The sequence below is a fragment of the Anoplopoma fimbria genome, chromosome 21 (genome assembly GCF_027596085.1).
Source record: "Anoplopoma fimbria isolate UVic2021 breed Golden Eagle Sablefish chromosome 21, Afim_UVic_2022, whole genome shotgun sequence".
Lineage (NCBI taxonomy): Eukaryota > Metazoa > Chordata > Actinopteri > Perciformes > Anoplopomatidae > Anoplopoma > Anoplopoma fimbria.
The window spans coordinates 20,587,792-20,610,907 of record NC_072469.1 but is presented as its reverse complement, the minus strand read 5'-3'; the positions used below and the strand labels follow the sequence as shown (position 1 = coordinate 20,610,907).

Here is a 23,116-nt window from a genome sequence, read left to right as displayed (position 1 = left end):
TGAAATAGTTTTGAGTCTCCTTGAAGTTGTTATGCATCTCTCTGTAGTTGTTTTATGGTTCTTTGTGGTATTTTTTCATGTTTGCATATTCTAGCTGGTTAATTGGTCATTTGTGGTCATTTGAGAGTCAAACTTGTTCCAACATTGGAGTGAAAAAAGCTCGGAGGTCTTGGCACAGACAGAGTGGGCCGTTTCCAGCCTCTCTGGAGGGGCGTGATCAGGGGCGGCTCTCTGGAGGCGCAGCCAAGTTCAGGATAAAATGTGGATAAATGATGCTTTAGCGGCTTTGGTGCAAGCATCCAGAAAGAAGAAAGAGCCTCTCTCTCTCTGCAAACGGAGTGAAGCGACCACATCTCGTCTCTGATTCCTATCACACGGCAGACAGTGACAGTCACCAGCCAGATCTCTGTCAGGAGCTCAGGAAGCAGGCTGCATTCCAATTCTTTAAAGGTAAATTATTTCCCAAGTATGCTTTTTTTTTTTAAATCACATCACTCCATCCATCACACCATTTCAATATACATTAGTCATTAGCTATTGGCTCGTTATATCAGCTGCTGTCGGCATTGCAAGCATGCAAACAAAAAACTGAAAATATATGTTTGCATAGTATTGTGAATTAATTAACTACATTGTGCATTCCGTATACTACACTACACACAGCTGTACTGATACGTGTGATCTGATGCAGTAGTTATTTTGAGCAAGCTGTCTTTCTTTTTTTTTTTTTTTTATTAAGGAAAGAAATCCTCAGGGAGTCAACACAGGTAGTGATTTATTTAATCCACACTTTCACCCCCAGTGAACTCCATGAGGTTACAAGTGGCACTGCACCAAACCAAATCTCTGCAAGCCAATGCGGTGTCCTCACCAAGTTCAATATTGACCCAAGTTATTCAGCACATTTGATACAGAACACCAGTTCCAATTTTCCCAATAATCCAGTTTTGTTCTCTCCTCTCGACTTCTTTGCCAGCTCACACTGGAGAAAAAAAGGAGGGTCTTTCTGTGCTGGCCCGTTCCCTGGTCCTCACCATCCACCCTGCCTGAGTTTAAGAGGATAACCACCACCACCACCACCATCACAATTCTCCAGGATGAGGCATGTATCTCCGCACTGGCTTAGGGGCGCCTCCCTGCTCCTGCTGCTCCAGGCCGCCACTTCTATGGTGATGCTTCCTAACTCCACGGGCTGGGAGCAGATTCTGGACAAGTATCTGGACGAGGATGGGGACTGGTGGGAGGCCAAGCAGAGGGGGAAGAGGGCCATTACCGACGGTGACGCTCAGCTCATCCTGGACCTTCACAACAAGCTCAGAGGCCAGGTTTACCCTCCTTCTTCCAACATGGAGCACATGGTAGGTAGATGGAGGATGCGGAGGTTTTGTCTTTTGAGATTGATTCCCGTGAAGTAGTGCATGCATGCTTCATGCAGTGTATGTGTGTTAAGAACGCCCTGTCCCCATCCTGAACTCCCTAAGAGTCTTTCACACTTGTGGAACATGTAGCTTAGTGAACTGACCCAGTCACCAGACCTGCTGGCACTTGTCCCTCTTGGCTCACACACAAGCAGCATGCCAGCATCTAAGCACCTTCAAAGACGAGGACACCCCCCCCACACACACGTCTGTACCCATGTGACTTTGGTTGTTTTGCCAGAATTCCACCAACTTGCCAACGATCACATTACTACTGCGTTTTTCTTTTACTCATGCTGAGAGATTTGTTTGACTTTATCCTTTGGCCATCACGTGTGTGTACAGTGCCAGATCACTTTTCACAGTGCAATTAGAATCAGAGCACGGCACCGGGGCTTGTTTTACCAGCTGTCTACCCCCCACTAAACACACCCATACACCCATACACACACAGGCACACCACGGTAGATCTGGAACTGTTTCAAATACACTACATGTGTATAGGCACTGCTTGACCGCCACAGTGCATTGCCACAAACAGTACTTTGGAGGTTAAAAATCAATATAGTGTGCAAAAAGTAATGAGGTTTTATAATCCTTTCATCTCCACTTAAAGAGGTACAGAACAAAAGGCAGTATTATTCGATGGTTAAGGCAAATAAACAGTTCCTGCTGGGGGCAATTGCTGGACTGTGTAATTGTATAATTGAGAGGTTGGACTTGAGGACCCCTTGTGTGTGCGTGTGCGTTCATGTACGTGTGTGAAAGCACCACTCTGCCTGGCAGGCTTCTGGTTGAGGCACACTCTAGTGGAGAAATGCTGAGCAAGCAAAACGCAGCTCCTTTCTGCTGTCTCTTGTTACAGTTGGCTGTTTTTTTTTTTTTTTTAGCTCCAGGGGCACCCAGGGGTGAAGAGGCATGCAACAAGAGGACGTTAGGTGAAAGAAAGAGAGTGAGAGCTAGCAGGGAATACAGTAGGTAAATAAAAATAAGGGCGTAAAAATTATAAAGGAGTTGCTCATAGAAAAAGCAAGGCAATGAGAGATGGATGGAATGACGGACAGAATAAAAAAAGAGTTAAAATAATGGTTAAAAAGGAGTAAGGACAGAGTAAAAGAAAAATGGATACATTTGGAATGGGCACAAAGGGAAAAGAGACTATGACTTTTAAAGGTACATGCTCAGGTCTCAGGGATTTTCAGTGATTTTTTGCGCTTTATTTTGAAAGGGTCTCCCTACTTCTCATATTTTCCTCAAGTCTGTGTTGAACTGCTGTCACCTTTCAGAAACCTCACAGCTTCACTGTACTGGAAGACTTCATATGCTCTCCTGCTCTCCCTTCACACTCATGCATGCAGATGCACACACACACACACACACACACACACACACACACACACACACACACACACACACACACACACACACACACACACACACACACACACAAACTCAAACAAATACCCAAGTGCACGTACATGGCCATTTCCCCATCAGCTCTGTTATTGTCTGCCATTGTATGAAACCATAACCCAGCTGACCCTCTGTGGCAATCATCACAAAAACTCTGAGATAACATCAATTCAAATCCCCATCTTTCCTCCCCCCCTCATCTGTTTCCTTTTCTTGCCCCCTCTCTCTCAGCCTCCCTCTCCCTTATCCCTGTGGCTCCGTTCCCATTCTGTCATTATCCAACACAGAGGCCCAAAAAATTCCCCGGATAAGCATTCACACACCACAGCGATCCACAAAGCTTCAATGCACCTTTAGAAGTGGGGACAGCGGTTCTGCCTCTCACTCAAATGTTGACCCACAGGTATAAACAGAGAAGTGTCAGTGTTTGAAGGGCTGCAAGACAAACAGATGGCATCATGGGAGAAAGGGCCCCACCCTCATTGATGTTTAACTTGGCCTTGGCGGGCTGCGCTAAGGCTAAGGTGGTTTAAGATAAAGCTGTATTGACAGTTTTCTGTTTGGGATGAGTCAGAGTTTTGCTGAAAGCGTCAGCCACTTTAATTTATTGTTGGATAATTTGGCTTTTCAATCAGACAATAATTAAGGTCTAGACTAATAAATTAGCCTTGCATTAACTTTACCCAAGATGTTTAATTGTGGTTATGTGGACAAGCATGTATTACAGACAGCTGAAATGTTAAGAGAAAGTGCTTTAGAATAAGATTGCCAAATAATTAGTCATTACCAGACTACAGTGGCAAAAAAATCAAGGAGAGCTGTCCAAACTTTTATTCCTGGAACTTTCCCCTGTAGATTACATCAGAGCTCACACAGGCCAGCTGGGAGATTGAATCTCTCCAGTGTGTCTTGGGTCTGTCCCTGGGTCTGGTCAGCTGGTCACACCCAGGAAAACCGCATCAACTGGTTTCACTAAATGGTAAGAGTAGCAACTGAATATCATAGTATGAAAAAAATGTTGGTCCTCTCAAAGACTGTTCTGTAGTTCCTAAGAGCGCTCAAATCCGCATTCAAGGTCATGCTCCAGTGAAGCAAAAAGGACAACACTATCCCCAAAAAGCAAAGATGCCACCTTAAAGCTGGCAACTCTCTTGGCCTCACCTGCACCGGCTGCATCCTGTCCACCAATATCACAATCAGAAGAGGCAGGTGCCCACAGTGAACTTGCTTGATGTAATGCCAAGAATGTAAACAGATGCACCTTATACTAATACTTCAGGGAGCATGCTCATAAAACTTTGCAGAGATGCAAAACACATGTAGATCAAATTAGCAAATTCCAATATTCCCACAAATATCTGTGAAGCTTGATGCCCGAGAAGACAACCCCCTCAACCCGCATCCTGTGCAGACTGCAATGTGGTTTAGGAGTGACTCAGCAACTTTCTTGGGTTGCCGCCATGATGAGCACCAACCACCATTATTGGGCAATGAAAAGTGTAAGGGAACTGTGGGAAAATGACTGCTTTTGTAAAGCTATACTCGTTTTTGCTGAAAGGCTGATATTGTTTATTGTTAAGAATGCTGAAGCTGTTATTATTATTTCCAAGAAAGTATAAATCCCAATATCAGATCAAATCACGATATCAGGCTACCCTTACCATCACTGGCACACTTATGATGCCCAGTTAGTGAGACAGCTTCCTTAGTCAAGCCTACAATAATTGGCTATGCTGTTCTGGTCAAACTATGCTCCTGTTATATCATGATAATGGGAGATAATGGTATACACTGGTTGACAAGATTCAGACAATGGTCAGGCCCATGTCCTCTGAAGTGAGTTGATGTGGCTGGAATGTGCTGCATGAAACACTGTTTACTCCATATTGATGTGGGAAATTGAAGAAGTAGTTTGGGAAGGCAATATATAGATACTTTTCCCTAGTCACCCCTTTGCCTCCCTGTTTCCCCTCCCTTACACCATCTTATCACATCTCCTCTTCCATTATCTTTTTTTTTACTCTTTAATGTCACCTTCTCCAATTCCCGTATCTTTCTAGTGCTTTCTTAAGATTTCTCTGCATGCACCATCGATTATGAACAGGAAAACCAGACTTGCAAAGGAAGTACAACTCTGTACTCTTTGGAATGCAACCAGATGACCAAGGAAGAGAAAAAAATAACCAAAAAACCTGGCCGCAAATGAAGTGTTAAGCGAAATACACAATGCTGTGTGCACGGTGTTGAAAGACTTCAGCAGGGGAGGTGTTTTTCTTTACGGGCCCCAGCAGAAGTGCGGTCAGGGTGGGTGGGGGTGTGTGTGTGTGTGTGTGTGTGGGGGGGGTCTTGGTTACAAGGCCTCACCTGCTGGGATACTGTGCAAGCAACAGCAGCTTGACAAGCCGACTGCACTCTGCACCAGGTTCAACAGCTGAAAAATATGTGTCTCATTCAACAGTTCCTGAGCCTGCTTTCCTGCAAGATTTTGGACGATGGAATGAGTTCCTCAGATGCAAGGGTGCTGCTTGTATTTATCATTATCTAAGACAGGCTTCAAGAGCATCACAAATCATAGAAAATGTAATCATCCACATTCCTCCCCAAGACACTGTAGCCAGTGAGAGAGTTCTGGTCATTTTTGGCTTGAAACCTCAGTTGTGGCCTGCTGAATGTTCTTTAGACCCATAACCCTTCATTAATGGTCAACAACATTGTTTGGCACAGAGCGTACTATGTGCTTTGGTTTGCAGATCGTTTTGGTAGTTACCACAGCTCAAAGCAATGTGTTTCAGTCTGCTTATCAGTTTGAACATTGATTTCTTTTTTGTGCAAGAAAGTCACTTGTAGAGAAAATCAAAGTTTAAAATGACGTTGACAGAAATAACGGTTATAAATGATTGCATTCTTTCACTACTGATGATGACCAGGCTCAAATCTCTTCTGAGTGTCTGTTTGAGGATCGTAAACTCTCTCACAAAAAAGGGATAACTAGAAACAAAACAGATCTGACAATACTGATACACTGACATTTATTTTCAGCTCACTGCTCACAGAGGTAATTCCTGAGCAGAGATAGAGTTTCAGGTAAACAAATTCTCATTCCTGTTTTAGCTCTGGTTCTGTCAGTCATCAATTGGCCTTATTGTGCAAGACAGACCACAGGCAACTCTAGACAAGGTTGCTGTATCACCAAAATGCTCCCTCTTTGCACATGTAGAAATGAATGAAAAATATACTCCACACTTCCAATAGGTTTATTTATTCTATATGTCAGTTATGTAACATTTCTACCAGGCTTTGTGTTGAAATCTGACATAGAACGCTGTGTTAATATGGAAGAGTCAGACAATATTAGCATGGCGTTATTGTTTTAACGACAAGGTCCTCTCAACAGCTAGCTGGATTCCCAGAAAGAGCTAAAGAAGTTAAGAGTTAATTTGCAGCGCTGCCAGACATCCTGTTGTTAGGTAGGTGTGTGTTTCGGGAGCAATGCAGAGAACAGCAGTTGTTTCTGGTGGGACTGTAAGTGGGTGACGGACGAAGGAGGTAGCGGTGGAAGCGGGGGAGTTATTTTAGTTTCTGTTATTGGATGAGATTTCAGCAAGGGTAAGCTATTACTTCCAGGGCCCAATGTGTGAGATGTTAAAACTTCTGACACCTCCACTGGTATACTAATTCTAAAGCCCACTAACACATTCGTATGCACACACACACACACACACACACACACACACACACACACACACACACACACACACACACACACACACACACACACACACACACACACACACACACAAACTAATTGACTTTCTTGTAGAAACCAGTTCCTTTAGATAACCCTCACTGAAGGTGAAAGTGAAGGTGTGCAATTAAAGGCACATACTGTGTCCTTCAGAGGAATTACAGCTGGAGTTTTTCTCACTTTTTTTTTTTATGGTAGAATGTAGGTCAGCAGAGAGGAAGGACAGTCTTTGCATTCCCAGAAAACCCCAGAATGGGAATATGATCCCTTAGTATCCAACCAGAGCCAAACTTAACTGAGAGGGCAATTCGGAAAGAGGTAAAGTGAAACAAAAGCTTGCGCCCAGACATCTCACCAGGGACATATGGAAAGTATTACTTAAGGAAAAACAGCTTTTGCATTTTTCGAATAACACCAGATCCTACGGGAAAACCCATCTGGGCAAAGTCAGCTGAGCAGCAATAAGAGAGTCAAAAAGCTCTTTTTACAGCAGCAGCAACACATCAACATAGTTCTGCACTTAGTAAGGAGATTAGTGCAGTTCTCAGTCATAGCAGCTCCTTGTTACTATTACTTATCATGACATATGATAAGTAGCCTTGTTCAGTAGGTGTTTGAATACCAGCCCACATCATTGACAGCTGAACAAACCCTACAAGGCAGTGAATTTTTTCAATTTCACACTAGCCGTTCTATGACCTGACATTGCTATATCTTATGGCCCATTAGTTGCAATATAAGCAGCTTTGTGTTGCACTGAGTCGGTTTATTTTGACTTAGTATCAAACATAATCCTGAAAACTTCATATTGTTTTTCCATCTCATGTCCTGTGTAGGTGTGGGACACAGAGTTGGAGCGCACGGCAGAGGAGTGGGCAGAAACCTGTCTGTGGGAGCACGGTCCTGCCAGTTTACTGCCACAGATCGGACAGAACCTGGGAGCACACTGGGGAAGGTAAACAATAATTGAGTATACACAGTTTCTGCATATGTAGGCTTTTATTTCATCCAAGGTTGAGGGTAAAAGGGTTGCTTTGCTGAAAACATCTAAATGCTTCAAAGTCAGCATGTTTGGGTTTGGGACTGACAGCAGACTTGTGTCTAATTCTGTGGATAGGGACATGTATAAGAACAGAATTAATGCATAATTTGATTTTACAAATACAGTAGCATGAAATTGTGTACAAGGATATGGTCCAAATATGATTATTTTAGGGTGCCGTCTTTGCCAGGAGCCCATTGGAAAAATGTTAATCTCAATATGACCATTCAGTATAAATACAGGTAAAAATTAAAAAATTAAAATCAATATGAAAGCCACTTTTTAATCATACAGTTAGTCGGCCATATTTTTCTGCCACTTTCTTCACCACACAGGACATATAATTTGCTACATTTGTAAACTCAACCCCCCATCGAGCGTCTGAAAACAACACTGCTTCACATAAGAGACTCTTGTTCCCTCATATCACTTCACTGTCAAGATGTTCACTTGATTCTAATCAGATTGACTTGCCACACATGATGCCAAATAAGGGGCAATCCTCGGTCACTGCAGTCTGTTCAGAGAGCATACATTTTTGATTGAAAGCCAGATGCTTACGGGCAGCAGATGTGTTTACATCGCTGTGCTTACCAATGAGTGCTGACTACAGATGGTAACTACATATGTTACATGCAGTGTCGGGTAAATTATTCTTTTGATTGGGTCTTGAGACACCTTGCCAGGCTAAATATTGAAGTTATGACATGCTTGGAGTATGTTATCTCTTTAGCCACCACCTGTATCTTGGAAAACATTTTGACGAACTGCTTAGTGGTTTACAAATCCAAGAGTTGCTTTGTTTTGCAGTAATAAACTGTAGGCTATAATAATAATAATAATTAAGCCTTTATTAGTCCCACAATGGGTATCATGCATATGCAGATAGGCTCTTGAAAGAGGACTTTGATGCATAATACCAACTCCCACACCAAGACAATATAAATGTTTTTTAAAACATTGTCATCAAAGGTACATATGCTTACTCATCTCCACAGGTATCGCCCACCAACGTTCCATGTGCAGGCCTGGTATGATGAAGTGAAGGACTACTCCTTCCCTTACCCACAGGAGTGTAACCCCTATTGCCCCTTCAGATGCTCTGGCCCAGTTTGTACTCATTATACACAGGTAGCTAGGTCTGGATAATACCATTTCTTCACACTTTTAACCTTTTAAGACATTATCCTTTAGGGATTTATGACTTCATAATCTGTTTTTCATGGTCTGTTTTGTTATTCTATTGCAGCTGGTATGGGCCACCAGCAGTCGGATCGGCTGTGCCATCAACATGTGTTACAACATGAATGTGTGGGGACAGATTTGGGCCAAAGCCGTCTATCTCGTCTGCAACTATTCACCAAAGTAAGCATATTTGTTGTGAGGTCGGTTCACAGCTGCATGATTGATATACAGGTTGATTTATAATAATTTGCTGCTGAATTTAGAAGGTTTCTTTCACTCGTAGTTGAAGTTCAAAATCATCACACACAAAGGGGTTGGAAAGGAAATGGGTTATTCATTTTGGTCAAGTAGTATGTGTTTTGTTCAACAAGCCCTTTCTGTTATACTACCTGATCAGGGGAAACTGGTGGGGGCATTCGCCTTACAAACATGGGACCCCATGCTCTGCCTGTCCTCCCAGCTATGGAGGAGGCTGCAAGGACAACCTCTGCTACAAAGGTATGTGTGTGGAAATAAATAAAGACAGTGTTAGAAAGCCTGAGGAGAAAAAAGCTTAACATACCCTGTTTTTGTGACTTTACTTGAAGATGACAGCTCTTACCCTCCACAAGAGGAAACAGAAGAAAACAATTTCATTGAGCCGGAGGCCCCCCATACTCCCCAGAAGCCCCGGTCTAGGGCCTCCAAGCCCGAGTCCCCCAGTCTCCCCGCTCCAGCCCCCACCAAGCCCCCCACAGAGGACCTGCAGAAGAATGAAGTGGTCAACACACAGCAGATGTGTAAGCTGCCATTTAACTGTTTATTCTGGATCTAGTTTCATCTTAAAATGGGAGGGGGGTAGATCTGGTTTAGGATTGGGAGGTGCACAGAGTGGCAAGAAATTTAGAGCATGATCTAAAAGAAAAAAGAAAGAGCCTGAAAAATTGGGTCAAAACCAAATAAATAATTGTTTACCACGCAATAATTGATAGATAACAAGCACAACAAAATGGCCTTGATCGGAATTATTTTTCTTGCAATTTATCTTAAATTGCCTTGATGTTCTGTAGTTTTTATCTGTCATCTCCCTGATTAACCCTGACAGTTTCTGAAGTGTACTTAATATAGCAAGTCACTTTTCGGAGCATGTAGGGGAGGTCTATTTCAGCATGACCCCCCCCCCCCCCTACAGGGGGTGTGTTTGCTTTTGGCCGGCTGAGAGGGGTTGAGGGGTGAGAGGGGCTCTATGCGGTTTTTAGATGGCTTCCTCTCTGCAGTGAAACGGGCCTGTGCTTGTAAAGTGAGACGCTTCCTCTAGAATTTCTGCCCACCCCGAACCTTGTTGCAGGAATTCTTCTCTTTGGCTCTTGAACCATCAGAACAATGGCACTCACCGGGTGTCTCTCAACTCAGCCTTTAAGAAACTAGTCGTCTGCATCAGAGCTGCCACTTCATGCGTGTTGGTTCCTGTACGAGCACTGAAAGACCTTTATGTTTATGTTTTTCAGCCCAGCTTGTGACCTGTGACACTAAGCTCCGAGATCAGTGTAAAGGAACACCATGTAATAGGTACAGTTCAGAATACGTATCATAAAAACACCACAAATATAGTATACGGTTCACTTCACCTTATTTTTCCCATATTACTAACACAGATATGAGTGTCCAGCTGGGTGCCTAGATGCTACAGGAAAAATAGTTGGGACAGTATACTATGAAATGGTGAGTACTTCAGTTGCTCAGGCTGAGTAATGCAAATGAGGGGGTGAATATTCAGCCAATAAACAGCCGTGTGTCCTGTTAAAGTGTACTACAGTCATTGAAGTGCTACTTCCTTAAGTGTAAGCAAAAGGCCGTCAATGTTATGTTGTAAATCAAATATTCTATTTGCAGCAATCCAGTTTGTGCAGAGCTGGTCTACATGCTGGTGTCATAGATAATGATGGAGGATGGATGGATGTAACAAGACAAGGCAGAAAGGACTTTTTCATCAAATCCAATAAAAACGGAGTTCAATCTCTTGGGTGAGACAGTAATATTAGAAACATCACCATGTTTTATACTGATGATATTTGATAGCAAGAAAATAATGTAGTGTCATGTCAATGTTTGTGTTTCCTCGTAACAGAAAATATCTGAGTGCTAATTCCTTCACAGTTTCCAGAGTAGCAGGTTAGTCTGACAAAAATGTGATACTGTACTTTGAGTTATGTCACATTATGCATTAAAATTATTATAAGCTGTGCTGCAACTGTGTGTGTTGACAGTCCATGTAATTCTTTCTTACAGTCCAAGCCATCACATGTGAAACCACAGTTGCACCGATATGTTCATACCAAAAGCCTGCAAAACATTGTCCAAGGTATGAACCTGACTTAATGTCTGCCTGCAGCATTAGTTTAGTTATCCGGCATCATTCAAGTTCAAGTCATTAACCATGTCCAACTGTTCTTTTTTTAGGTTATACTGCCCGAGAAACTGTTTAGAAGAGAATCCTCGCATATCTAGAGTAATCGGCACCAGAATATACTCAGATGTAAGTGACGCTATTGAAGCTGAATTCTTCACCAGGGAAACCAACGTTTGCTGAAATAAATCAATGTTTCTTACGTGAACTTTAATCTTGCATTCCTCTGTAGAAGTCAAGTATATGCCGAGCAGCGATCCACGCTGGAGTAATCAGGAATGATGTGGGTGGCTACATCGATGTAATGCCAGTGGACAAGCGGAAACAATACATTGCCTCATACCAAAATGGCATTTTCTCAGAGAGGTATGGGATGCCCAATCTAGCCAAGCTGACTTCAGTGTCTAGTATGTGTGCAAATTATCAAGTACAAATTTTAAGTAAGATACAAACATTTTAAATTGTATAACTTCAAGGGATAATTTTGCAAAAAAAACACTTCACATTTACAGTAAAACTGATCACCCCTGTTGTAACAGCGTTTCAAATAGTTGTACCTTATATTGGTAGAAACAGCAGTTATATGAATAGAAGTGAAATAAAAGTGTATAGAAGAATATATATGAAATAGAATCAAAGTGTATAAAAAACCAAAGTCAAAATCAGAGGGTGGATAGCATTCTATTATAGAAATCATCGTTTAGGGAGATAACTGGTCCTATGTCAGTATTATGTCTTTAACTTTGGTTGGACATGAAGGGGTTCATTTTCTGTGGTTCAAAGTAAAGGAATGAGAAATCAACAGCTGTCAGGTAGAGAGAAATGTATCCACTCTGCCCTCCCTTGTGGATCTAGTCTTTTCAATATGCAGGCAGTTCATTACATCTCTCATGCAGTGTGAATGGGAGGGTGATTAACAATGCTTCCAGTTTAAAATAATGAATTGCTTGGCAGTTAGTGCAGAGAAGATGAGTGCATGTTAATGTGGTCCTGGGAGGGGTTTGTTTTTCGTTAGTAAGTCATAAGGGCAATCAGCAGACAAGGGTCTGAAGCTTAATATAGTGGCTCAGATAAACAGAAAAACAAGAATACAAAGCAGTAAACAAACAAAAGCATATGCATTGGGTTAGAGGGATCCTGCCATCATCTAACACAAAGGGGATCAATGTAGGGTTAGACCGTTTTAGCTTAGTCGAACCAATTTGGTGGATAAACTTGACAAAAGTGCATCTGAAGAAAGACTTTCCATTCTTTTTGTGAAAACCTGCATTTCAAATCAGTGCCCTACTGTAATCTCACCAAACAATGGTGTAGAATTTAAACAGGTGGAAATCAGGCCATGTACACAAAAGGCAACTTCTTTGCATCACCATTATAGTCTGAGTTTGGTCTTGGTAGGCTTAGGTGGAATATCCTGGACTGGAAGCTTGTTAACTTGGCCTTGTTAAGAAGAATCACTGCAGCTGTAGAGAACATGTGGGTAATTCACAGTAAGAGCATGAGAATATTTGAATAAACACAACACACTTGAATGATAAGGAGGGGTAAGCTCTGTGAGGGTTGAAAGGATAGAATACATGCAACACATTCCTTCACAGACGTAGTAGCTTAACTATTTCTTGTTTACCAATGTTTACCACACTTATTGTCAAAGGCATCCCCAAACATACTTCTAGGATAAAGGATCTCAAGTACGAAATGGCAGGTTAGCATATAGAACACTACATCATCTGCAAAGTATACTTTTAAAGTATACTAGTATACTTTTGCCTATATTGCCCCATCATTTTCCCATTTTCCCACCCTCCTTAAAGAGGAGGGTCGACAGTTGACAACCCTGTTTGAAGACATCTGCTAACTCAGAGCAGCAAACAAGATTGGTTTGTCATTGATTGTACAGTGGCTTTTGGTATGTGAGGAAGCACAGGCCAATTCAAAAATCCCCTATAGGAGATGATACAGCTCTTCTGCATCAAGAGAACTGAGAAGATATGAGCTTTTGACCAGGATACCTATTAATAATGTTAGATGCCTCTCCGATATTGACAACATACTGTTTTACTTCATCCTTTGGTATGTGTGCGTTGTTTCATTATAATAATGATAGTTGTTTGTCACCATCTTCCTACATAATGGGTCCTCTGAGACTCAAAGGGAGTAGCACAGAGGGAGCTTGTGTTTGCATAGGAAAAGACTTTGTCGATGCTTAGAAAGTGAAAGCATGTGTTGAATCATGCTGTACCACTTTGCAACAGCATTAAGGTAACAGGTCTGTACCAGCCTCTGTTCAAAGCTTAAGAGTGACCCACATACTGTATAGTATGTTCTACTTTTTTAAATATAAAATTGCACCACCTTTGGCTTGTTTTATGGTGTGCAGAATGACTATTGTTAACTTGACCTGCGTAGAGGACAAACACACACTCTCATTTATTCTAAGGCCTTCCCCCTCTCTCTCTGTCCTCCCCTTCTCTTCCCTTTCCTCTCCCCACCACATTATTCTTTGTCACTTCACTGAGATGCCTGACGTCTGTTAGTATCTGCCCATCATTTATCTGTCTCCTTCAACTCCACAACATGTCTGTCTTTGTTGGATTAACACATGAAGGTCCCCTTGTGTTTGGGTAAACATGGGTGGTTTATCTGTTCTCTCAGGGAGCCCCAACCTCTATCTGTTTGTGTCCTATCTGTCATCAAAGTGTCAGGCAACACTGATGTGGACGTCTCTCCGTAAAAACCTGAAGTCTATTTGTTTGTGTGTGCATGTCATCTACATCTCTCTGCAAAAGGCTGGGACATGTTCTGTATATCTGACAGGCGCCGCACCCTGAATGACTCTCCCCTTTTCTTTCTCTTTTCCCTGCAGCCTTCAAAACCCCCCCGGAGGAAAGGCCTTCCGGGTGTTCGCTGTGATTTGAGTGGCCCAGAGGGCGTCTTCACCAAACAGAAAGCGCACTTGGGCTGTTGAATAGGCGATAATCAAGCCCCTCAAACTCAATGACTGAAATGTTTCTGGCTTTGCTACACTCCAGAGGTTAGAGGTTGTCTCCATGACAGCGTAAGCCTAGCAAGAAAAACTTGACACATACACAATGAGAAGCTGTCAGTACTCACAAGCAGTGAGGGTACAATTTTTTATTTTTAGCAGGAGATTTCTGTAAATATGTCTGAAAATGTTGTTGTACATATTTGTAAATAGTATCATACTTGTGTCTTGTGCCATTACTTTGCCCTTTTAACAAATAGCTGTGTATGAAAACTGATTCTAAAAATCCTACGATATAACATTATAATGGCACTTAAGGATGAATCATTTTTATTGTATTAAGTCTGGCACATTTTTACTGGTGCTCTGGAGAGGTTTCTTCTCATATTTTGTACTTTTTTAATGATTGGGGAACAAAATGTCATGCATTTATTTTTATATGATTATGCTCTATATCAATATGATTCATAAAGGATGCTGCTATATGTTTTTGTTTTTGTATTACTGTTGTAATTGCCAGTGGGATGGGTTTTGTTTATTTGGTTATTTTTCCAGATGATGTTTAGTTAAAACTCCCTGCCGGTCGGGAAGTATACTAATCCCTCAGAGTTGTCATTATCTAAACAAAACCTATACAGTATGTGCCAGACTTCATCATGCATTGCATTTTACTGGATGTCGTTACCCCATAAATGTTTTCAGGTCATATCCATCCATCTCCGTTTGACATAGATAAACAATATAGAATAGAACAATTTTATTTCATACAGTATGTAGAGGAATCCACACATATATTAGCTCATATTTCTCACCAGCTCTCAGTTTTCTTTCAAGCTGCAATCAATATAATGTTCAGTTCATTGTATTTTTTGTCACTGAGTCTATCTGCATTATACGTATTTTCCTACCTCAGGTTGTTGGGGAAAGTCCATTTTGCAATAAAATATTACAACAAACACCGTTCTCTCCCAGGCATTGGCTTGGGACATTTAAATCACTCAAAGTCAGCGTGATATGCTTTCATAAAAAATATTTACATTTGGACTATATACACTTAAAAATGTCAGAAATCAGATTGTATTACTATTGGCCTTTGTTGTGATACAAAGATACTTCAAGTGTTGAAGTATCTGCTTTGGAGCCACTGCCCCAAAATTTGCAATTCCATGAAATGCAATGAAAATCTAAGCACAGTTTTTAGTTTAGAAATTGACAAATGTCTCTTTTAAACTTACAATAGTATTGGATTTCATGCTGGCAATGGTGATACGGTGGTGGACCATATTCATTCCTATTCTTGAAGATTTCTTGTAAGTAACATTACTGTAATTCATGTTTGCTTAACCTCAAACACCACACTGAATCACTTTACCTTAATCATAGTCAAAGAGAACTCTGGCACAAGTATTTTGAAGTTCCAGACTTTGACAAAAAACACTCTCTTAATAGATAATAATAATCAAAAAATAGAAAAGCTATAACATATGAAAAAAATAAAAATATTGGCATTGTGAAACTGGGAAGCCATGTCCACAGAAGGCTCTCAGTGGCCCTGAAAGTTGATCTGATGTGGGTCTTGATACCCGCATTTCAAAGCTGACAATCTGCTCTAAAACCTCGATGGCAATGAGTCGTTTCACATTTGTTCTTACCCAGAGGATAAGTATGCAGAGTCAAAGATCAAAGTAGCGCAGGGAGTCACTGAAGTGGTAGGTTTTGTGGGTTGGATGGAAACTGAACCCAATCCCCTGGACTTCCAGATCCATTGCTGTATTTGAGGGAGAAGCCTGCACTATCGATGTCAAAGACTCATATAATGTGGCACCCCTCTCCCTGATATCCATAGCGTTTATTCATCCAAACCTTGGAGAGCAGAAGCATTTGAATTTAAATGCCCCAGCTTTCTTCTTAAGATCCATCAACAGGGAGCTGAGTTGTCACTCCTCATTTGCTTTTGAGAAGCAACGGAGCAAAATGACCAATCCGTAATGGGTTCCACCATATCCATGTCCGACAGTGTTATCATGTCTGGAAGGCTGCAATAGGTTGTGACTTAGTCTGCCAGTCTTTGTTATTGCTCAGACAAGTGCTACTTAATCTCGCATGATGCAACTAGGTCTGTAGGCGACACAATATGAATACAATATGAATGCAGTCTTCTTAAATAAGTTTTGTATGAGTTTTATGGGTTAGATGAATGGGTATCGTAATCACATATATATCTGCATTGGCAGATTTAATTGCACATGTGGTGGAGTACATGCTACATGCACTCTGACCCTCACAACATATGGAAAACAACTTATTGGTCTTGAACCATGGGAAAGGGGAGATAAGTGTGTAGGTGCATTTCTGCATGAGGTTGACAACTTATATTACTTCATTTTGACCGTACAGTTGCCCAAAAACATGCATACAACACCATGTTTATATATGTTTGCAAGCATTCACTCATCAACGCTTTGACACATCACGATTAGATCAAACCCAATCACTTGTGATTGGCTGAGCTCTGCAGGAGAAAGGGCTGCGGAGTGATTGATAGGCTGTCCATGTGCGCCCAGATCCTGTGAGAGAAAAGAGAGGCATACATCAGACAGGTGTCAAAAGTCACAGCAGGGTGTGGTGATAGGTGGCGGGGCTCTGAAGAATGAAAGGTAAGGGGATGAGGAGCGTAGTGAAAAGACACCTTCATGAGCATGACATTGAGGTAGCATCTGCAGAATTTTTCATCTTTTTGAAAATGTTTGAGTTTATAAGCAGTTTTATAGCATTGTTGGATACTATTCGTCCAAACAATGCTGCATGATTTCAAATAATTAAGGAAGAGATGCAACACATCAATTGTGGGTGATAGATCGTTGTGTTCCTTCGTGTGCGACCCACCAGACAGACAAGGGTGTGTTAGGAGCAAACTGACAGAGCGACAGCCACAGGCCCATTAGGGCCAAGGAGACTGAGTGCCGTGAAGACAGATGGGATGAAAGACAGGCTTGCAGCTCGCAGGGTCTGCATGGTGCCACCAGTGTTTTCAGACTGTCGTTTAAAATAAGGAAGGCCATTAATAACCTCCTCACTGTGCTCTGCTCAGCTGCAGTCTGGCGCTTCTTGCAGGGCTAAATGTGGCACTGCATGGCAGCAGACTGGCAGACTGTGTCAAAGAGACCATATACACCTGAGGAGAGGGAGTGAGAGAGAGAGAGAGAGAGGCAGACAGAAAGTTTGAATGTGCTTTTGCATTTGTTTGTGCTGTACATGTGTGTGTGCATGTGCTTTAATTTTATTTTTTCACTCGCTCACCTGTTTGTTTATGTGCTATGTCTGTGCCGCCTGTCCCACTCTGGTTGGATGGGAATCAGATAGCAGCGATGCAGTCAGGGAAGCCGTCAGCACCGAGGTGAAAAGTTACGGTTGCCAGTGGTAATGACTGTGTTTCTCCTTGTCAAACCTTTACTTTGGCAGATGAACAAAACATAAAATCTGACAGGGAGTGGGCTTTTTTCCCCTCCTGATCCAAAAATATTACACGTACATAGCCACATTGTGAATGTGTTTTTGCAAAGATGGAGTGGGTACTTTGGTGGAGAAAAAATAAGCTTTTCCTGAGTGGCAAGGTGACTCATATAATTATTGAGTTATTTTAGGACTCTGTGCTTTTAAAACAAACCACTGACAAATCTTACACATTTGATTTATAATAACCATTCATTACCAACTGGCCCTGCTGTGACCAACCCACCCAACTACTTGACTGAAATTGAAAAATCTTACAACATGCAGTCAAATAGGTGCTGAAGACCATTTGTGAGTTCTACTGGGAAACATAATATTTAACTGGATACTTTCAAATCAATCAGGTGCACACAATGGATGACTGAAGATTTGTTAAATGTTTTTTGTGTTTATGTTTTCTAGCCTCTGCTCACGTGAAGCATCGTAAAAGGTTGTATTAAAACCTCTCAAATTGCAAAAAGAATACGTTACATGGTTCCCTTATTTGTTTTACTGAGGTGTGAACAATGTGACCTAATACTGTCAAACCAATGGTTACCTTCATGTGAATGGTTATAGCATGCTGGTATAATCTGCATGGTTATAGCATGCTGGTATAATCTGCAATATGGGCTTTAGTGTTGCACATTAAATCCTGGAACAAAATAGTGCCATCGGAGAGTGCTGAAGCTATAGCAGCTGCACGATGTCAGCAACTCAGACTTTGCCAATGTGTTGTACCAGGTTAATTGCAAGAGGCTTCCACAGATCAAGAACTCTCTCCTTTCTTCTGCCCAACACAAATAAATGAGTCTTTCCGAGAGAAAAGGCTCCTTTGTTTGATGGGAAACTAAGAAACATGTTAGCTTTTGGTCCTGCAAGATTATTTTGGTCACAGGTAGGAGTAGAAAACCCAATCGAGAACATGTGGCAATGTAACTCCTGACAGATTATGCTTAACACAATAATGTGCATGTATATATTTACATGTTAGCTATTGTGCTGTCTCTCACTGTCTTCGTCCCTCTTGTACACAGACATATCAGTATGCATACGATGATTAACATATGCATTCATCTTACCCCTGTTGTGACAGACAGGACAACAGCCAACACTTTATTACCAAGGGGGGGTGGGGGGAACCTGCAAGTCAGACGATTTATTGTCTACAATTTGCACACATAAGACACTAACACTGACATTTGTTCCTGTATAAATGGGTGTCAGTGAAGCAGTTTTATGCTCTGGATGCAGATGTGGGCCACATGTCAAAACCTTTCCAAAAACAGGCACTGTGGAGAAGGGAAAGTTGTGCTTACAGTACCTCTCCAGGAGGGGCTGGCTGCCTCCCAGACTGCACTGCTGTTAGATCTATCCCTCCAAATAAATAATATCCACATCATCTGGACACTTACAAAAAAAAGTTACATAACCTCTTTGAAGGCATGTAAGTGCATGGACCAAATTTTAAGCCTACCAGTTATCTCCGGATAATTCATCATAGCAGCTTAACTTATACAGTAAACATTTCCACAAGTGAGCTGCCTTGCAGAGGTGACTTTTTTATCCTCCAGATGTGATTGCATTAATGATAATAATAAAAATAAAACTAGCGCAAATGTGGCATTAATCTTCACACAAAATCCATGAATAATAGAGGAAATGGATTGAGTTTCAAAGAGCCCTGCCTATCCGAGACACAATCAGACGGCCTGCGAGTAAAACAAACACTTGTTTGCAAAGGAAAGAAAAATAAATGGTGGGGAAGAACAAAAACAAAGTATGAGATGCCTGGCAAGACAACAAGGAACACTCTGAAAAAGCCACATACAGTCGAGTTGAGGGTCTTGACCGAACAATAAGGCCATGCATGGTAGATGGGCACACTTCTTTGCAGTCAGTCATAATAGAAGAAAAAGAAAGTGGGAGAGTCTTTGAGCCAAGGCCTAGAGGGCCCATGGGTAGTGGGAGGAGAGCACATCATGAGAAAAGTCATGAGAAAATACAGTTCATAGTAAACTAAATCAAAAGAAGTCCCAGAATATGTTTATTTTCAAGTTTTTTGAACGAGTCAGCAAAAAATATTCTTCCTTCTATAGCTGCCTGCACTACATAGTTCAGTAGCCAGACTTATGAGCAGTGGGTGATACACCAAACACAATTATAACAGAAGTGTTCGGCTGTATTTATATTGGGATCATGGTCAGGGAGCAAAGAGTGCAAAATATAAAGAGCTGCAACGAATCAGGCGCCGGCGACAGGCCGCAAAATCACGGAGGAGGCTGTCCCCGGACTCTGACGTCATCACTGACCTTTCGTGTATTTACAGAGGAGGTTTGATTTCCACTCTTTTTCCATGCTCACACATGAGCCGTTGTGAAGTGGGCCCTGGAGGTAAAAGAGTAGCTTTGTCCCGACCTGGACGGTGAGCACTGGAGTCATGTGCTTCTGCCAATCCCGAAGAAGGACCCACAAGCCACGGCCATTGAGAGAAGCACAAGCATTACCTGTTTTATATTAAATCTGTCAGATTAAATAAGGAAACCAATAACCTGCAGCTCTCAGGGAGCAGTTTTAGCCAAAATTGACCCTCTGCTACTCTGATCATATACTTGTTCAAACTGTTTTCACACTGAGTTGAGCGACAGGAGAGAATCCTTTGCAAAGAAATCCATTAAACTGCACCAAAGCTTTTTTTTGCATATTAAATGAGATGCACAGTGATGAAGACATGTTCTTCTATATTTCAACAACAACAAACAACTTGGTTTCTATTTGGGATAATGCAACTCGTGTTAAATCCCTAAAGGTTAAACTGATGGATCTTTCTTTTCCTGCAGCAAAATATAACTTTTTTTTATACAACTTATAAGTTGCTCATTCGTCACTTTGTTAAATTATTGAACAAGTACAGAGATCTTATTGTCATAGAGTAGAAACATGAAGACATTTAAACAGCCCTTTCAAAGTACACCCCCTAACGCAGCAGACAATATTGCCCTCTACAGGGCATACACATTAGTCACGCTTGTCCGTCTCCACTCTTTTTTTGGGGGGTGGAAGAGGCTGTGATGAGTTAAAGAGACACAGCACCACATGTGCTGATGAATGTTTAATTACTCAGTGTTTAGAGAGCTTGAGATTCACAGGTTGCAGGTTGGCACTGTGAGATCAAGACCCTGGACCCTCTTGACATTTAGTCTCTGCCTTGCTTTGGTGTCCTTCAGCATGAATCACCACAAGCTTCATATCGGGTCTTCTGTAGTTGACCCTCCCTGTGAAGGCCACAGGAGAAAGGAAGACAGCGAGGAACTCAGTAAATCCAAAAGTACATTCATAAAAAGGACAAAGGACATTATGTCAGTCTTATAAATTAAAAAAAAATGTGTTGACAAGAAAAATAATTATGTTTTTATCACGTTAAATTGAATTAAAAAGATATTATGCAGACTAATTAATAACTAAAAGATATGAATTAATCCAATGACCATGGGCTCTAATTCATCAAGTGTGTCTGACTATGAAAGACGATTAAAATGAATGAGATGGTCACATGAAGGACCTGGTCACTGATCCAAGACCAGTCACGCCTTCAGTTAGAAATTTGATGAGTTCTGCTTCTGGTCTCCAAATTAGCTGCGTGGCATGAAAAAGAAGAAGAGGAAGAAGAAAGAAAGATGTGTCTCATCTCTCTTGTGGTAGTGGGGGGAAGCACCTTCCTTACTCCTCTTGTCTTCCAAGAGGAGCTGAGTGTGATGGATTCAGCCCTAACCTGTCTTTTTCTATGAAAAACACCACAGCAGCAGAACAGCTACATCTCCAGAGATCCAACCCCGGGTTCAGTCTAACTGTGGCATAAGATGGACCCCAATTTAGGACACAAAGACTGGGTCAAACCAGCAGGAGGTATAGCTTTACCCTGAGAATGAGCCACTCCTTTTCTATTCATTGCGACCATGCTCTGTCCTCTCTCCTCACTATTTTTCTATTTTCCCCTCTCCTTCACCCTCATCTGTCTGCGTATCTTTCCTGCATCCCCTCACTCACTTTCCTCGCCCTTCATCCCATCCCATTACCATAATGATTGTTAGTGTTTCTACACAGTTTACCTCTAAAGTACATTTTCTGAGTCATGCGCTCATTTACTGAATGCAAATGCTCGCTTTATCTCAATGTAGATAAGCCAGGATTTAGAACAGACAATCATAAAAGGTGTATCTGCCAGCCATGAATTTGAACAAACAGACACGCTGCTGCAAATTAAATCTTATCCTCCGAGTTTCTGATAACAGTTTTGGTTAATTTGGTAATGAGAGGAACCCTTGTTATAGGTTTATACTCTCTACTCATACGCTCTTCAGAGATTGAAGTAAAGGACCCTCTTGAATCTCCCACTCTCACGACTCACCTTCTGGAGAAGGACAGAGAGGCCCTCCAACCACTTCACTTGTAGCTGTTATGGAGTAAATCACAAACATGTCATAGCTTGATCCTCTGGGACTATACACAACCTTAGATGTCCTTTATTGTGTGACTAACCAATGTCTTCCTTGGATGGCAGAGGACCCACTGAGCCCAGAACAGCCCACATCTCTTATTCTGAGAAATGGGCTTTTTTTTTCTCCATCTCTTTCCACGCTTGCTTTTTCTTTTTTTCCTTCAGGCATTGACATTTAATCAAACCCAAATCCCATTGTGCCTATTAACATATCAGGCTGATACGGGTTGCTGTAAAAAGCTTGAGTACAAGAACCCGGAGCAGATCATTACCATAACTCTGCCTGTGTGATCTCTATTTTCACTCCTCCGCCCACATGTAAAAATGCTTACCTGGCAAACAACGAAGCGTGGAGGCATTGCTCTCTCTCACTCTCTCCCTCTTCCACTCATTCACCCCTGCTTATCTTTTTTAGAATGTGTTAATTATTTAGCCGCTTGTGCTCGTGAATGCTTGCCAAATAGCACTGAGACAAACTAAGCATCTAATGCAAAAGGCAATTTTTGTATTTTTACCAGACCATCAAAACCATCTAAAGTTTGCTTTCCTCTGCTGTGATTAAATAAACTATTCAGGGGTACTTGTTTTGGAACGCTTAAGTGCTTTAATGGATGATGTGGTTTCTCTATGAGCAGCTTGGTCTTCCCAGTATTAATCATCATAGACGTGGATGGACTTGGGTACGTGATGCGGAACGTCTATGAAAAATGGTGATGATTATGAGGTCAATACCTGATAAATTGCCCATATTGGACAAGAGTTGTTCTTACAGCTCAGCAGATATTGGCTGCTATGCTCTTGACCTTGAAGAAGGTCTCTCCGCTCTTGAGTGCTTCTCCACACATTTGACCCTGTTGGCAGCCGCTCATGTATGTCAGGGCCGTATGTTGGTTTGTGTGGCGGCCTGCATGCTGAGCCTCTCTAACCGCGGCCGACTGAGGCCAAACTGGT

At 41.8% G+C, this 23,116-nt stretch overlaps 1 protein-coding gene across 2 annotated transcripts; it reads left to right on the top strand.

Annotated features, from left to right (window-relative positions):
• Positions 1-312: 312 nt before the first annotated feature.
• Positions 313-15,119, top strand: crispld1a (cysteine-rich secretory protein LCCL domain containing 1a). Of its 2 annotated transcripts, XM_054622978.1 has the most exons (16): positions 313-450; positions 740-767; positions 977-1,358; positions 7,413-7,531; positions 8,617-8,749; positions 8,868-8,983; positions 9,201-9,301; positions 9,391-9,582; positions 10,291-10,351; positions 10,438-10,504; positions 10,676-10,806; positions 10,911-10,954; positions 11,072-11,144; positions 11,243-11,318; positions 11,422-11,555; positions 14,056-15,119. In XM_054622978.1, the coding sequence occupies exons 3-16, from the start codon at positions 1,098-1,100 to the stop codon at positions 14,105-14,107; spliced, it is 1,560 nt and encodes a 519-aa protein (XP_054478953.1). In that variant the 5' UTR covers positions 313-450; positions 740-767; positions 977-1,097; the 3' UTR covers positions 14,108-15,119. The 2 variants fall into 2 exon arrangements, with proteins under 2 accessions (XP_054478953.1, XP_054478954.1); XM_054622979.1 differs by lacking the exon at positions 740-767.
• Positions 15,120-23,116: the final 7,997 nt, after the last annotated feature.

Coding starts and splice junctions, on each gene's coding strand:
- crispld1a (XM_054622979.1), top strand. CDS start 1,098: ATGAGGCATGTATCTCCGCACTGGCTTAGGGGCGCCTCCCTGCTCCTG. Junction 8,750..8,867: donor TTTGTACTCATTATACACAG/GTAGCTAGGTCT, acceptor ATTCTATTGCAG/CTGGTATGGGCCACCAGCAG. Junction 8,984..9,200: donor GTCTGCAACTATTCACCAAA/GTAAGCATATTT, acceptor CTACCTGATCAG/GGGAAACTGGTGGGGGCATT.